The following is a 17,750-nucleotide window of genomic DNA, read 5'->3' as shown; positions in this document are numbered from 1 at the left end:
GAACGGGATCACTCTCTGCTGGCCATGTTTGCATTCAAAATCTCGCGCCTGTGCCGTACCTGTCTTCAATCGGCGCAGGCGCACTGAGAGACGGACGCTTGCTTGGCCGCTCCATCCTCAATGCGCCTGCGCCAGGTGTAGATGTGACGTCATCGGCCTCTTCACCATGCAACAAAAAATAAATAAAAACTTTTCATCCGATACTGGGCAAAAACCATTTTTCCTATACTAAATCGAATGTGTGGATTACAAATCCGAAGTCAGAATTACTTGAGCAAGGCCCAGTACTGTTAAAAGTGCTTCAGGCATCTGCTTTTGCGTTTGTGAACGGTCATATTTTCGCTTTGCAAAAACCAGCAGTAGTCCCCCATCATGTTGGGATTCCAGCGGCCTTGATACCTGTTCTCCACTGGAGAAATATCTTAATAGAACCGCTGTAAGCATTTTGTCTACTAATTCAGCATAGTTTGTAGCCCGTCTGTTCCCAAGGAAGTTCTACACTACTAGCACAAATGCATCCCAAGCTGCAAGACGCACTCGGTTTGACAGATTCTTGCGCTGATCATGCAAGTACTGTATTTGCAACATATGTAGCAGAAATTGTCTGGATCGTTAACACATTTGCATTTATCCATCTTAAGTTTCAAAACTGATAGCACTATAACAGATCACTTTATCAAAATCTGTCCAGCTTGCTTTATATACTTACTGCTTACCTGTGCCTCACCGAACTTGTGAAAAAAGATGGCAGTTCGCTGGCGAACAATGCGAACTGGCCATTACTGCCGAACAGGTCTGGACATATCTGTTGGAATATCTCCAATATAATGCATTAATATTATAACTGAATAGGCTTTACATGTTTAACTTAAAATCTAGACGTGTCAGGCAAATTCCGAGTTCATATTTGGAACCAGCGCGCTCATTTTAGTATAAATCACAGTTTTTATCTCAGTAGCAAAATCATTGTTGCGTGGTGTAATGCACTACACAGTATTCTACTGTCACTACTATACTAACAGGCCTTATCCTAAATGGCATAAACTTCAGGCAGGCCTGGGGGCCTTCGTTAGGCTCCCAGATACCATGCAAAGACATTGGCACCCCCGCCATGGTTGCTACTGACTGCGGCATCTAAGGGGCTAAGTGGCCTGGACAGGCACTTCTGTCAATCCGAGACACTAGAGCAGGAGCCCGGTGTGGACTAGGCTGCCATAAAAGGCTGGCTGCCCAGCCTAAGGTTCATTAGTAACCACCGTAAAAAGCATATTGGTGGTCACTAATGGGTTAATACTGGTTCAGCAACACAGCTAAGTAATTGTGGATACAAACAGCAAATTGGCCAATTTTTTTTCCCTTCGATTACTGCAGTCACCGTTCATAGTAAGTATTTTTATATTTTAATAGTTCAGACATTTTTGGACATAGTGATACTTAGTAATACTATTTTTTTTTCTATTGATGTTTATATGTAACGTTTGGAAAAGGAGGTAATTAGAATTTGTTTTTATTTGTATTTTTTTCACTTTAAATTTTCAGTCCCCTTCGGCGACTTGAACATGAAATTGTTTGATCACTTATACCATACACTGCAATAGTATACTATAGCAACAATGGGATTTTTACTGACTCCCTCTGAAGCTCCTAAGCCTGCTCAATATACTATTTAGTAACCTTTGATGTACATGTACAATCACTGATCTCTAAGAGGTTAATCTGCTTAAAGAGGCAACAGTAAAGCCATATTATTATTGTTGCTCTGGCAATGCAACAAGGCATGTTTTGAATCTGGTTGTCATGGTTATGTCCAGGGCTCTCTGCCTATGGTGGTATTGTCCCATCACACAATAGGATTGCTTTGCAGGTCTTAAGCTGAAGAATGTGCATAGGTACATGTGCAGAAGTTCTGGGTTTTCTGGATAGATTCCTATTCTTTTATGTCTATCACTTGCATACTGTATAACCTTCACAAGTGTTGTACATTATCTGGTTATATCTAGTATGGATTGGAGCAGGCATGCTCAACCTGCGGCTCTCCAGCTGTTGCAAAACTACAACTCCCATCATTCCCGGACAGCCTACAGCCAGGCATGGTGGGAGTTGTAGTTTACAACAGCTGGAGGGCCGCAGGTTGAGCATGCCTGGATTGGAGGATAAGTTGTACTTACATAAAGACATTTCGAAATAACTTAAAATGTGTGTAGTCTCAAAGGGATTGTATAAGATTAGAAGACAGGGGGTTCTTTTTCCTAGATTCTACCACCATAGTCCAAAGGCTGTGTCTGGTATTGCAGCTCAGCCTAAGGGCTCATTCATATGACCATATGGCCACCGTGTCCATCTTGCAGACGGCAAATAGTGGTCTGCAATACACGGGCACTGGCCGTGTGAACTCTGTGCTGTGGGAGGGGCCCATTAACTTAAATGGGTCCGCGATCCACAAGATATGGCAAAAGATAGGACATGTCCTATCTTTTGCAGCGCACAGTCATGGCCCGAAAGCTCACGGAAGAGCTTCTGAGTGTTTCCGTGGGCTTCCGATCTGTGCCTCCACACCGCAAAAGATAGGACATATCCTATCTTTTGCAGTATCCTGCAGATTGTGGACCTATTCAAGTCAATCAGTCCGCATCCTCTATGGGGAGTTCACACGGTCTGTGCCCATGTTTTGCAGACCACAACATGGGCATGATGACCATACAGTCATGTGAATAGGCCCTTATTCAAGTGAATAGAACTGAGCAGGAGGAAAGGGTTATAAAAGTATCTCCAAAAGCCTTGCTGTTCATCAGTCCACGGTAAGACAAATTGTCTATAAATGGATAAAGTTCAGCACTGCTGCTACTATTCCTAGAAGTGACCGTCCTGTAAAGATGACTGCAAGAGTACAGCGCAGACTGCTCAATGAGGTGAAAAAGAATACTAGAGTGTCAACTAAAGACTTACAAAAGTCTCTGGCATATGCTAACATCCCTGTTAATCTACGATACATAAAACACTAAACAAGAATGGATTTCATAGGAGGATACCACAGAGGAAGCCACTGCTGTCCCAAAAAAAAATATTGCTGCACGTTTACAGTTTGCACAAGAGCACCTGGATGTTCCACAGCAGTACTGGCAAAATATTCTGTGGACAGATGAAATCAAAGTTGAGTTGTTTGGAAGAAACACACAACACTATGTGTGGAGAAAAAGAGGCACAGCACACCAACATCAAAACCTCATCCCAACTGTGAAGTATGGTGGTGGGGGCATCATGGTTTGGGGCTGCTTGGTTGTGTCTGGGCCTGGACGGATTGCTATCATCGAAGGAAAAATTTATTCCCAAGTTTATCAAGACATTTTGCAGGAGAACTTAAGGCCATCTGTCCACCAGCTGAAGCTCAACAGAAGATGGGTGTTGCAACAGGACAACGACCCAAAGTATAGAAGTAAATCAACAACAGAATGGCTTAAACAGAATAAAATACGCCTTCTGGTGTGGCCCAGTCAGAGACCTGACCTCAACCCGATTGAGATGCTGTGGCATGACCTCAAGAAAGCGATTCACACCAGACATCCCAAGAATATTGCTGAACTGAAACAGTTCTGTAAAGAGGAATGGTCAAGAATTACTCCTGACCGTTGTGCACGTCTGATCTGCAACTACAGGAAACGTTTGGTTGAAGTTATTGCTGCCAAAGGGGGTTCAACCAGTTATTAAATCCAAGGGTTCACATACTTTTTCCACCTGCACTGTGAATGTTTACATGGTGTGTTCAATAAAAACATGGTAACATTTAATTCTTTGTGTGTTATTAGTTTAAGCAGACTGTGATTGTCTATTGTTGTGACTTAGATGAAGATCAGATCACATTTTATGACCAATTTGTGCAGAAATCCATATCATTCCAAAAGGTTCACATACTTTTTCTTGCAACTGTATATGTGGGAAACAGCTGCCCCTTCTCTAATCTCACACAACCCCTTTATGTAGGACTATTGGTAAATGGTAAAAGCTCACAGCTTGGCAAAATATGTTTTAGGTGTCCACTTTAGCAGAGCTGCATATCACACCTGATATGTTCCCTAAATTACAGGAAATCGTTAGGCTGTACAAAGTCTGTGTGACATAACAGATTTACTGACTTGAAAGTATTAAATAAGTATTAAAAGAAGAGTACAGCAGGACATTTTGGGCTCTTTTTTTTTCTGTTTCATTTCAAATATATCAAGAAACAAAAGGGTTATTTTACTGGATGTATATGTGCTTTCTTTAACCACTTCAACCCCGCTAGCTGAAACCCCCTCCATGACCAGAGCACTTTTTACACTTCGGCACTACACTACTTTCACAGTTTATCGCTCGGTCATGCAACTTACCACCCAAATGAATTTTACCTCCTTTTCTTCTCACTAATAGAGCTTTCATTTGGTGGTATTTCATTGCTGCTGACATTTTTACTTTTTTTGTTATTAATCGAAATGTAACAATTTTTTTGCAAAAAAATGACATTTTTCACTTTCAGCTGTAAAATTTTGCAAAAAAAACGACATCCATAAATAAATTTTTCGCTAAATTTATAGTTCTACATGTCTTTGATAAAAAAAAATGTTTGGGCAAAAAAAAAAAAATGGTTTGGGTAAAAGTTATAGCGTTTACAAACTATGGTACAAAAATGTGAATTTCCGCTTTTTGAAGCAGCTCTGACTTTCTGAGCACCTGTCATGATTCCTGAGGTTCTACAATGCCCAGACAGTAGAAAAACCCCACAAATGACCCCATTTCGGAAAGTAGACACCCTAAGGTATTCGCTAATGGGCATAGTGAGTTCATAGAACTTTTTATTTTTTGTCACAAGTTAGCGGAAAATGATGATGATTTTTTATTTTTATTTTTTTCTTACAAAGTCTCATATTCCACTAACTTGCGACAAAATATTCTAGGAACTCGCCATGCCCCTCACGAATACCTTGGGGTGTCTTCTTTCCAAAATGGGGTCACTTGTGGGGTAGTTATACTGCCCTGGCAATTTAGGGGCCCAAATGTGTGAGAAGAACTTTGCAATCGAAATGTGTAAAAAATGACCGGTGAAATCCGAAAGGTGCACTTTGGAATATGTGCCCCTTTGCCCACCTTGGCTGCAAAAAAGTGTCACACATGTGGTATCGCCGTACTCAGGAGAAGTTGGGGAATGTGTTTTGGGGTGCCATTTTACATATAACCATGCTGGGTGAGAGAAATATCTTGGCAAAAGATAACCTTTCCCATTTTTTTTATACAAAGTTGGCATTTGACCAAGATATTTTTCTCACCCAGCATGGGTATATGTAAAATGACACCCCAAAACACATTGCCCAACTTCTCCTGAGTACGGCGATACCACATGTGTGACACTTTTTTGCAGCCTAGATGCGCAAAGGGGCCCAAATTCCTTTTAGGAGGGCATTTTTAGACATTTGGATCCCAGACTTCTTCTCACACTTTCGGGCCCCTAAAAAGCCAGGGCAGTATAAATACCCCACATGTGACCCCACTTTGGAAAGAAGACACCCCAAGGTATTCAATGAGGGGCCTGGCGAGTTCCTAGAAAAATTATTTTTTTTGCATAAGTTAGCGGATATTGATTTTTTTTGTTTTTTTTCTCACAAAGTCTCACTTTCCGCTAACTTAGGACAAAAATTTCAATCTTTCATGGACTCAATATGCCCCTCACGGAATACCTTGGGGTGTCTTCTTTCCGAAATGGGGTCACATGTGGGGTATTTATACTGCCCTGGCTTTTTAGGGGCCCTAAAGCGTGAGAAGAAGTCTGGAATATAAATGTCTAAAAATGTTTACGCATTTGGATTCCGTGAGGGGTATGGTGAGTTCATGTGAGATTTTATTTTTTGACACAAGTTAGTGGAATATGAGACTTAGTAAGAAAAAACAAAAACAAACAAAAAATTTCCGCTAACTTGTGCCAAAAAAAATGTCTGAATGGAGCCTTACCAGGGGGGTGATCAATGACAGGGGGCTGATCAATGACAGGGGGGTGATCACCCATATGGACTCCCTGATCACCCCCCTGTCATTGATCACCCCCCTGGTAAGGCTCCATTCAGACGTCCGTATAATTTTTACGGATCCATGGATCGGATCCGCAAAACACATGCGGACGTCTGAATGGAGCCTTACAGGGGGGTGATCAATGACAGGGGGGTGATCACCCATATAGACTCCCTGATCACCCCCCTGTCATTGATCACCCCCCTGTAAGGCTCCATTCAGACGTCCGTATGATTTTTACGGATCCATGGATCGGATCCACAAAACACATGCGGACGTCTGAATGGAGCCTTACAGGGGGGTTATCAATGACAGGGGGTGATCAGGGTGATCACCCCCCTGTCACTGATCACCCCCCTGTAAGGCTCTATTCAGACGTCCGCATGATTTTTACGGATCCATGGATACATGGATCGGATCCACAAAACACATGCGGACGTCTGAATGGAGCCTTACAGGGGGGTTATCAATGACAGGGGGTGATCAGGGTGATCACCCGCCTGTCACTGATCACCCCCCCTGTAAGGCTCCATTCAGACGTCCGCATGATTTTTACGGATCCATGGATACATGGATCGGATCCACAAAACACATGCGGACGTCTGAATGGAGCCTTACAGGGGGGTGATCAATGACAGGGGGGTGATCAGGGAGTGCATATGGGTGATCACCCGCCTGTCATTGATCACCCCCTGTAAGGCTCCATTCAGACGTCCGCATGTGTTTTGCGGATCCGATCCATGTATCCGTGGATCCGTAAAAATCATGCGGACGTCTGAATGGAGCCTTACAGGGGGGTGATCAATGACAGGGGGGTGATCAATGACAGGGGGTGATCAGGGAGTGTATATGGGTGATTACCCGCCTGTCATTGATCACCCCCCTGTAAGGCTCCATTCAGACGTCCGCATGTGTTTTGCGGATCCGATCCATGTATCCGTGGATCCGTAAAAATCATACGGACGTCTGAACGGAGCCTGACAGGGGGGTGATCAATGACAGGGGGGTGATCAATGACAGGGGGGTGATCAGGGAGTTTATATGGGGTGATCATGGGTGATCAGGGGTTCATAAAGGGTTAATAAGTGACGGGGGGGTGTAGTGTAGTGTAGTGTTTGGTGCGACTTTACTGACCTACCTGTGTCCTCTGGTGGTCGATCCTAACAAAAGGGACCAGCAGAGGACCAGGTAGGAGGTATATTAGACGCTGTTATCAAAACAGCGTCTAATATACCTGTTAGGGGTTAAAAAATTCGGATCTCCAGCCTGCCAGCGAGCGATCGCCGCTGGCAGGCTGGAGATCCACACGCTTACCTTCCGTTCCTGTGAGCGCGCGCGCCTGTGTGCGCGCGTTTACAGGAAATCCCGGCCCTCGCGAGATGACGCATATATGCGTGACTCTGCGCAGGGCTGCCACCTCCGGACCGCACATCTGCGTTAGGCGGTCCGGAGGTGGTTAAGGGACAGTGTCACCTATAATTTTTTTTCCTGCCAGTTAAAACCACATAGCTACATATATCCTTTTTCTGATCTTTTATTTTATGAACATGATTATGGGGGTTGCCATCTTGCCAGAGAGGTTGTTAGCAGCATTTAGAGATATGCTTTATGGCAGCCACCATGGACAATAGCCACAATGGACAGGTTGGGATTCACTGACTTCTACGGGAGAGTTTTCTAGGCATGCTCTGTGACCTGCGCAGAGGTCATTGTGCAAGAAAAAAATAGATAAGACTTGACCATGACCTGCTGGGAAATCTTTGTTATCTATACATAAGTGATATCTGTCATTGTAACCTTGCCTGTGGGGATAATGAAAAGTATTCTGTATGGACTAAATGCAGATCCTGACGATCTGCCTCTCTAAAGGTGCCGCAGACCACCCAGTGAATGAGCGCAACGCCCATTTATCGAGTGAAACAATTGTGAAAACCTAAATTATTGTCTCTGGGCAGCAGATCATGCTGTCTAAACAGGACTAGAAACAGTGCAGCTGTACGATGATGAGTGATAGCGGTAGTCTTCCCTCATTTTCATACGGTAGGGTTGATTGCTGCATGTAAATCCTTCACTATTGAGCAGTTAGTTGTCGGGAAAGAACACTTCCTTCCCGACAATTGGCTACTTCAGGGATGGCCAACGTGCGCCTCTCCAGCTGTTGTAAAACTACAATTTCCACCATGCCCTGCTGTTGGCTAAAAGCTGTAGGCAGTCTGGGCATGCTGGGAGTTGTAGTTTTGCAACAGATGGAGAGCCACAGGTTGCCCATGCCTTGGCCTCTGATTGCTGCATGTAAATGTGGCATAAGGAGTGGTGTCTATTATTAGGCTCAGTGGCCAGTCAAAAACTGCAGGATTTTAGGATGTTTTTCATATAGATTGTAAAATGGAAAATGAGTTGTAGCATCATCAAAAAATCTTTCAAAATATGTCACATTAAACTTCTACTCATCCATGCACCATGAGACTCCAGGACTTGTTCCAGTGTATGAGATTTATTAAGATCCGATCTTTCATCTTTTTTAATTATATGGAGATTTTGAACTATACACAACATGATTTTCAACACAGCTTCTATATCTGGGTTAGATTCTACACCAGAAGATCAGTGTATGGAACTCTGTTATATATTAGGGCTCACTGCTATCCTGGACCACTAATGGAGATAAAGAAGAGCAATCGCATATACAGTATCTTTTCCTAAACCATTTGACTGATAGATAAAGTAAAAGAACAATTATAGCTTGCTGCTTTTCCAAAGCTGCTAAACCAAGTGCTGGTTTACAAGTGCATTGGAGATATTCAGGAGACTAACTTAGTCTAACTCAGAGTTTTTCCACTGTAGCAGAACTTCAGTGGTGTTTCTGGTGGATACTGAGACACTGTTTCAAAAGAGGCTGCTAAACCAAGTGCTGATTTACAAGTGCATTGGAGATATTCAGGAGATACTCAGGAGGTAATCTGGAGGGGGATACAATCTAAACAAGTAAGATTTGTTTGTTTAAAATCTTTCCCCTCTTTAGGCTACTTTCACACTTGAGTTCGGGGTTCCGCTTGTGAGTTCCGTTTGAAGGCTCTCACAAGCGGCCCCGAACGGATCCGTACAGCCCAAATGCATTCTGAGTGGATGCGGATCCGCTCAGAATGCATCAGTATGGCTCCGTTTGGCCTCCGTTCCATTCAGCAGGCGGACACCCGAAAGCTGCTTGCAGCGTTTTCGTGCCTCCCTGGTCGTGCGGAGCCAAACGGATGCGTCCAGACTTACAATGTAAGTCAACGGGGACGGATCCGTTTGACGTTGACACAATATGGTGCAATCTCAAACGGATCCGTCCCCCATTGACTTTCAATGTAAAGTCAGGACGGATCCGTCTGACTAACAATTAGACTTAAACTTTTTTGCATTATAGGAGCGGATCCGTCTGTGCAGATACCAGACTGATCCGCTCCGAACGCAAGTGTAAAAGTAGCCTAACAATGGCAGACCTGGTTCTGTGCAGGAATTGTTGTGCTTTTACTTCAGGTTCCACTCTTCAGAGGTTTGGATGCTGTCTGATCTGTAGACAGCTCTCCATAATGCAGCCGGAAATTACCTTTTTGAAATATGAGATTTGTAAATTAACCATTAAACAAACTCAGGCTGAGAACATTGCAATGCCACTGCCACAGAGGTCCCCTAGAAATGGAAGATGGGTTACTGTAGGTTCTGGAAGACTGAGAGTTGTGGATAGAAGACATGTGCCACAGTCTGTGGCTCTCCATAATTCATTTGCAGCACTTTCAGAGCGCAAGAGCAACATGGAGGATGGCTCAAGCACAGTGGGTGAGAAACAATCATATCCCATGCCTACAGTATGCAAGACTGCAGCCAAAGACAAAAAGGAGAAGGTGAGGATTGATAGTAAGCAGCTGTTGGTGGGCGATTCCATCATAAGAGGTGTGAATTTTGAGGAGAATGGTGTTGTGAGATGTCTCCCTGGTGCTACCGCTAGCAGGGATAGACGACGGATCCTTAATATTTTTAGGCAAGCAAAGCAGGAAAGGGAAGTGGATGTTATTGTCCATCTTGGGACAAACAATCTGGCTTCAAAGGTTAAAGAAGCTTTTCACACACTTGGAAAAGATATACGGGAGGTTGCATCAACTGTTTCATTCTCTGCAGTTTTGCCTGTGCATAACCTTCAGCATGACAGGAAGATGGACATTAAGGAATTCAATGCATGGCTTGGTGAATGGTGTCTGAACCAAGGGTTTGGCTTTGTGTCTCATGTTAGCTCTTGTTGGAATGGAAAAGAACTGTACAAGAAAGATGGTTTGCATCTTTCTCTCAGGGGAACGAATGTCCTTGGTGAACAGTTCCAAGTATTTGCAAAGGAGCATTTAAACTAGGAAAGGGGGGCAAAAGAGAGATAATCCAGCAGTCCAACTGCCCCCAGGAACAATGCCAGAAGATGCTAGTAGCACAAAGGTTAAGAAATGACAAGCTCAGATTCTTGTCTACAAATGTTTGCAGTTTAGGGAATAAGATCAATGAACTTGAGGCTATAATGGCATCTGAAAATATAGATGTAGTGGCTGTTACTAAGATGTGGTTTAAGGGGAGTAATGACTGGGATATAACAATACCAGGGTTCTCTCTATACAGGAAAGACAGAGAAGGCAAGAAGGGGGAAGGAATGGCCCAGTATGTGAAAATCTAATTTGATACAAGTTAGCGGGAACAATTTAGAGTCAGTTTGGGTTACCTTGCAGCTTGATAATCATAAGGTAACTTGTGTAGGTGTGATATATAGACCACCAAGCCAAGTCAAAGAATTAGATGATCTACTTGTTGAGGAAATGGCTAAAATGACATTGAAGGGGGAAGTTATCATTATGGGAGACTTCAATCTTCCTGATGTAAACTGGAAAACCAAAATAGCTAGTGCTGCCAGGAGTACAGATATTCTAAATTCCCTACTGGGATTATCTCTACAGCAAGTAGTTGAGGAGCCAACCCAGAAGGAGGCTATTTTAGATTTAGTATTCACAAATGGGAATTTGGTATCTGATATTACTGTAGGGGAAAGCTTGGGATCTAGTGATCACCAGTCGGTGTGGTTTACTATAAGTACAGTCACTGAGTCACACTACACAAAAACAAAATTTTAGATTTTAGAAAAATGGACTTTTCTAAAATTAGATTAGTGGTATACAAGTCCCTATCAGATTGGAACAGTTTCATTGGAGTCCAGGAGAAATGGGACTACTTAAAAGTAGCACTATTGAAGGCAACAGAAAATTGCATTAGGCTTGTCAGTAAAAGCAGAAAAAGGAAGAGACCACTGTGGTACTCAGCAGAAGTGGCCAAAATCATTAAAAACAAAAAGATAGCATTTAGGAATTATATATTAAAAAAAAAAAAAAAAAAAAAAAGAAGAGGATGACAGGCAAATTTATAAGATTGGGCAGAGAGAGGCCAAACAAGTTATAAGAGCTTCTAAAGCACAGGCAGAAGAGAAATTAGCTCAGTCAGGGAAAAAAGGCGATAAGGCATTCTTCAGATACATAAATAAAAAAAGGAAACTAAAACAAGGAATTACCAAATTAAAAACAAAAGAAGGAAGGTATATGAAAGAAGATAAAGAACTAGCTGACTGCCTCAATGAATACTTCTGTTCAGTTTTTACAAAGGAAAATGAAGGAAAAGGACCTCAGTTAGGAAAGAAGACTAATGAATCTTTTGATGCATGTGTCTTTACGGAGGAAGAGGTTCTAAGTCAGCTGTCTAATATTAATACAAATAAGTCACAGGGGCCTGATGGGATACACCCAAAGCTATTAAAAGAGCTCAGCGGTGGACTAGCAAAACCATTAATAGATTTATTTAAACAATCACTGGCAACAGGAGTCGTCCCAGAACATTGGAAATTAGCAAATGTTGTACCCATTCACAAGAAAGGTAGTAGGGAGGAATCGGGCAACTATAGGCCAGTAAGCCTGACATCAATAGTGGGGAAATGAATGGAAACCATACTTAAGGAGAGGATTGTGGAACATCTAAAATCCTATGGATTGAAAGATGAAAAACAGCATGGGTTTACTTCAGGGAGATCATGTCAAACTAATCTTATAGATTTTTTTGATTGGGTGACTAAAATAATAGATGGAGGAGGTGCAGTAGACATCGCTTATCTAGACTTTAGTAAGGATTTTGATACTGTCCCACATAGAAGGCTTATCAATAAATTGCAGTCTTTGGGCTTGGACTCCCATATTGCTGAATGGATTAGGCAGTGGCTGAGGGACAGGCAACAGAGGGTTGTAGTCAATGAAGTATATTCAAACCAAGGTCTTGTTACCATTGGGGTACCTCAGGTATCTGTTCTGGGACCCATATTTCTTAGTATCTTTATCAGCGAAATTGCAGAAGGCCTCGATGGTAAGGTGTGTCTTTTTGCTGATGACACAAAGATTTGTAACAGGGTTGATGTTCCTGGAGGGATACACCAAATGGAAAAGGATTTAGGAAAACTAGAGGAATGGTCAAAAATCTGGCAACTAAAATTTCATGTTGATAAGTGCAAGATAATGCACCTGGGGCGTAAAAACCCAAGAGCAGAATATAAAATCAATGATACAGTCCTAACCTCAGTATCTAAGGAAAGGGATTTAGGGGTCATTATTTCAGAAAACTTAAAGGGAACCTGTCATGTTGATATTTGATTATAATCTAACTTATTATATACAATCATTAACTACTAAAAAGTACCTTAGATGTATTCACTTACTGGTGTGACAGATGGTTACCTCATAATATGCACACAAAGATGCTGCATGCGAATAGGCTGATTTGAGTCCAGCATGATGTCATTGAGTCCAGCGTATATTTAATTCAGAGCTATAGCCACTCCCCTGCCCACCTGCTGCTGATTCATATGGAAAAAAACTGTCAATCAGCAGCAGGTGGAGCTCATGAATATTCAGGACTCATCATTATCAGTTGGAGCTTTTCAATACAAGATGTTGGCAGATTGACTGGGTCAATTAAAGAAAGTGACCCAGCATTTTGCTAAGAAAATCAGTCACTTATTTATGCTGCCCTTAGTTAGGACACCATAAAACTGGTGACAGGTTCCCTTTAAAGGTAGGCAGACAATGTCATAGAGCAGCAGGAAATGCTAGCAAAATGCTTGGGTGTATAGGGAGAGGCATTACCAGTAGAAAGAGGGAGGTGCTCATGCCGCTCTACAAAGCACTAGTGAGACCTCATTTGGAGTATTGTGCGCAGTACTGGAGACCATATCTCCTGAAAGATATTGATACTTTGGAGAGAGTTCCGCGAAGAGCTACTAAACTAGTACATGGATTGCAGGATTAAACTTACCAGGAAAGATTAAAGGACCTTAACATGTATAGCTTGGAAGAAAGACGAGACAGAGGGGATATGATAGAAACTTTTAAATACATAAAGGAAATGAACAAGGTAAAAGAGGAGAAAATATTTAAAAGAAGAAAAACTGCTACAAGAGTACATCGTTTTAAATAAGAGAGGCAAAGGTTTAAAAGTAATATCAGGAAGTATTACTTTACTGAGAGAGTAGTGGATGCATGGAATAGCCTTCCTGCAGAAGTGGTAGCTGCAAATATAGTGAAGGAGTTTAAGCATGCATGGGATAGGCATAAGGCCATCCTTCATATAAGATAGGGCCAGGGGCTATCCATAGTATTCAGTATATTGGGCAGACTAGATGGGCCAAATGGTTCTTATCTGCCGACACATTCTATGTTTCTATATTATGCTCAAAGTTATTCCAGTCTTCATACATACATTCTTCAGCATGAACGTTTACACCATCTTGTACTAAATATACGTTTTAGTTTGTAGATAAAATTATACAATTGGATGAATCTGTACATTTCACCTGGTACTGACATATGCGACTTATCTTCAAGCTTTCTATTTTACACTTAAACCATAAAATACCAAATTCTGTTTAACAGACTTACCCTATCTTCCTCTTCTCTGAAATCTGGCATGGTGCTAATACAGAGGCTTACTGCTGTGATTGCCACAAAAGAAACTGATAAACAGGCAAAAATCTTGCCAGGAATCCCTGAGTGAGGGTTTTCCACCATGTCCCTGAGATTCTTCATGCACTGGGCCATACGCCCGCTGTCCTGCAAGGCACTTTGCAAATTCTCCTTGGAGGTTCCATATTCCCCTTCATACATCTTAGCCTCAGCTAATTCCTCCTCCTTCTGCTGCAGCTTTCTAAGACAGCACCACTCCAATTGTTCTTCCTCTATCCCCCAGTAAATAAGTTCTTCCTGGAAAGAAAGGGCACACATCTCTCTCAGTATCCTTAGCTTTCCAGCTGCCAAGAAAGTCATGATAGTCCTAAAGGCACACGGGTTGCGATCAAAGAAGAACTCATTGCAATTGATATCATAATCGTCACAAACATCCATGATCTCATCATAATTGTTACAAGCTTTAAGTTTTCCCAGCCGTGTAAGTGGACAGTCTTCTAGAGTGGTCCATGGTATTCGGTACTTTATGCCCCCTACATTGATGATGACATGTCTCATTCTTTCTTCCACTTGGCCTCTATAACATCTCTCCTCTCCAGGCCGAAGGAGCTTAGCTGTTTTGTAGAACACTCCTTTTCTGGTCCGCACTTCACATAAGTTGTCCACGTTCTTAAATCTGAAGGAGGTGAAGTCAGCCTCTGCTTTCCCTGCCAGTAATGCCATTTCTTGATACATTAGCTTTCTTCATTTAGGCAGCAACTATTTTCATAAGAAACGCCAGATGCTCTATTGAGCACAGCAGTTCCAGATCTAAAAGAAAAGAGCACTTGTTTGTAATTTTAACATTTATATGGAAGTAGAGTTCGTGAAAATTAATGGAATGTAAACAAGACATGGAACAGAACATCCAAAAGCAATAAACTTAGGATACCGGTCAACACTGCACCGGTCAACACTGCACATATTCACAAAATTTGTGATCGTTACGAGAGTGGGTGATGACAATTTATGGGACAATGCAGAATAATTAATAGAGATTACAGTGGAACTGCTGAGATCAACATCCCATACCATTACAGCAAATCCTATACCAGATAATTACACAACGACTAAACTTAACTATATAGTGGTCCCTCAATTTACAACAATGATTTGTTTCAGGATGACCACAGTAAGCTGAAATTGTAACTTTACACCATAACTCTACAGAAATCTTGTAATAGGTTCTGAACCCCCAAAATGTCAACCCAAAATGAGAACAAGGAATCAGATAATGAATACAGACATATAACATATAAAAAGGCTGTTCAGACTTTTATAACTGTCTAAGGGCTCATGCACACGACCATTGTTGTTTTGCGGTCCGTTTTTCACTGACCCGTTGTTTCGTATCTGAGTTTTTTCCCCCTCTTATTTAAGTCCTCTTCCGTTATTTCACAAAACATATCTGTATGGTTTCCGTATTTGATCCGTTTTTTGCGGTTCATATACAGAAACAGTAACTTATTAATGTATGTGGAAAAACTGGCACTCTTCACCTGGTAGTACGCTACAAAGACCAATGTAGACAGATTGGTGGGTATAAAATATGTATTTATTAAATATCAATATCACTAATAAGTGATGTTTTGTGCGTGCGTTCCGTATTTTTTGCAGACCCATTGACTTGAATGGGGCCTCGGACCGTGATTTGCGGACAATAATAGGACATGCACTACTTTTTTGCGTAATGGCCATCCGGACAAACGGAGTAACTTCTGTATTTTCTACAGCCCCATTAAAGTGAATAGTTCTGCATACGGTCGGCAAAAAAAAAACGGAACAGAAGCGGAAAGAAAATACGTTTGTGTGCATGAGCCCTAATTGAGGACATCTTCTGGGTTTTGTACAGTACACAGTGTACCAGAAAACTAGAATTGAGTTGTCCTCACTTGGTGTCCAAAGGAGCAGCGTATCCTGGTAAAGAGCAGTACAGAACACCCAGTAGTACTGCACTATACTGTAGAGAGGCGCTACCAGACAGCTCATTGGTGCATGCACTCCTATAATACGGGTGTTTTACTAGTGAAATGTCCATACTGATTGGCTGGAGCTTCCAGTTAATCACACATGCTTCTTAACTGCAGTGTAGAGACCGCTGTAGAACAAACCTGTTTTTAAAGTGTTACAAGACCATGTTGAATCTTTCTATATGTGATTATTAAGAAAAAAATCTAATAAAAGCACAAGATGAATGTGGTAACTACACAGGAAACAATGTCCTATTTTCATGCTGTATCGGTCACATAGATGTATATGAGGTCATTAGAGATGAGTGAATCGAAGTTGACAAAGTGGATATCAATGCAAATTTTAGAAAAATTCGACTGGCACTGAATCCGAATTTCCTCACACTTCGTGGTAACAAATCAATTTTTTTTCCTAAAATGGCTGCTGCACATGTTAGGACATGGAGCAAAGAACTCTGGGAACAAAGGATCACCCACAATGCCATGCATGCAGCCAATCAGCCCCTGTGATGTCACAGCCCTATAAATACCCTCAGCCATTTTGGATTCTGCCATTTTCCAGTGTGCTTAGTGCAGGGAGAGATGTCAGCAGGCGCTAGGGACAGTGGTAGAAAAGATTTTACTTTGCTAAAAAAAGATTTACAAGTTCAGGGAAAGATTATTCAAGGTGTAGGGAAAGCATAGGGAGGCATCATCCATGCTATAAAAGGAGACCAAGGTGCAATAGGAGAGTGTACAGCCTGGGTAACAGGAGTTATTCTATTACATCTTGCTGCACTTTGAGGATCCAAACTGGTGTTATACTTCTGCTTTTAGGTTTGCATTAGTTGATACCGCTGTAATTCTTTGTTATTGGGGTGCAAATGCTGTGTTGCACGGTGTATTTATAGGAAATATAAGTATGTCATATTAACTGTTCTGCGGTGCATTTAAATTGTTTTACAGTTTCTTTTGGGGTGTATTAGTGTAAAAAAAAAAGGAAGTTTTATTTGCCGTTCTGCTGTGCAGATACATTGTACTACACACTTTTTGGGGGTGTTTTAATAGTCTAAAAAGTACGTATTCTTTGGTGTTCTGCGGTGCAGTTACTTTATATTACAACCTTTTTTGGGGTGTACAAGTGTAAAAAAAAAAGTACATCCTATTTTCTGTTCTGCAGTGCAGTTACTTTGTACTACAGCCTTTTTTGGGGTGTGTAAAAGTGTAAAAAAAAAGTATGTAATCTATGCCGTTCTGCGGTGCAGTTACATTGTACTACAGCCTTTTTCGGGGTCTATTAGTGGAAAAAACAAGTACGTTTTATTTGCCGTTATGCGGTCAATTTACATTGTTCTACAGATTTTTTGGGGTGTATTAATTTCCTTTTAATTTAATTATTTTATCTAACAGTATGTCAGACAGACAAGTGACTGGCCCTTCAAAGGGAACGGGCAGTGGCCTAAATTTTTCTGTCGCAGGCAGCAAAAGAAGGGAGGTGGCATCCTGAGCTCCCGGTGTCATCTAGCGGTCGTGACTTGACCAGCAACCCAGTGGTGCTTGAATGGTTGACTCAGCCTTCTACTTCTTTGCAAGTAACATCAGACACCCCCAGCCAAGAGTCGATGGGTTCTTCAGACACAACGCTTAGCTGGCATGGCCCGGGAGCAGGCCTGTGCCCTCACCTGTCCTCAACCTACCTTAGTCCTTTTCTGTTCCT

At 41.9% G+C, this 17,750-nt stretch overlaps 1 protein-coding gene across 3 annotated transcripts in view; it reads right to left on the bottom strand.

Moving 5' to 3' along the window:
• The window catches only part of KCNG2 (potassium voltage-gated channel modifier subfamily G member 2), a 255,338-nt gene that overhangs the window by 58,275 nt on the left and 179,313 nt on the right, over positions 1–17,750 (bottom strand). For all 3 annotated transcript variants that reach the window (XM_044294385.1, XM_044294386.1, XM_044294387.1), the window contains one exon: positions 14,022–14,855. In XM_044294385.1, coding sequence (XP_044150320.1) covers positions 14,022–14,780 — 759 coding nt within the window. In that variant the 5' untranslated portion in view covers positions 14,781–14,855. The remainder of the gene's footprint in view (positions 1–14,021; positions 14,856–17,750) is intronic.

Source organism: Bufo gargarizans, chromosome 5 (genome assembly GCF_014858855.1).
Source record: "Bufo gargarizans isolate SCDJY-AF-19 chromosome 5, ASM1485885v1, whole genome shotgun sequence".
Taxonomy (NCBI): Eukaryota; Metazoa; Chordata; class Amphibia; order Anura; family Bufonidae; genus Bufo; species Bufo gargarizans.
Note: the sequence above shows the minus strand (reverse complement) of the source record. Positions and strands in the feature narration are given on the sequence as shown.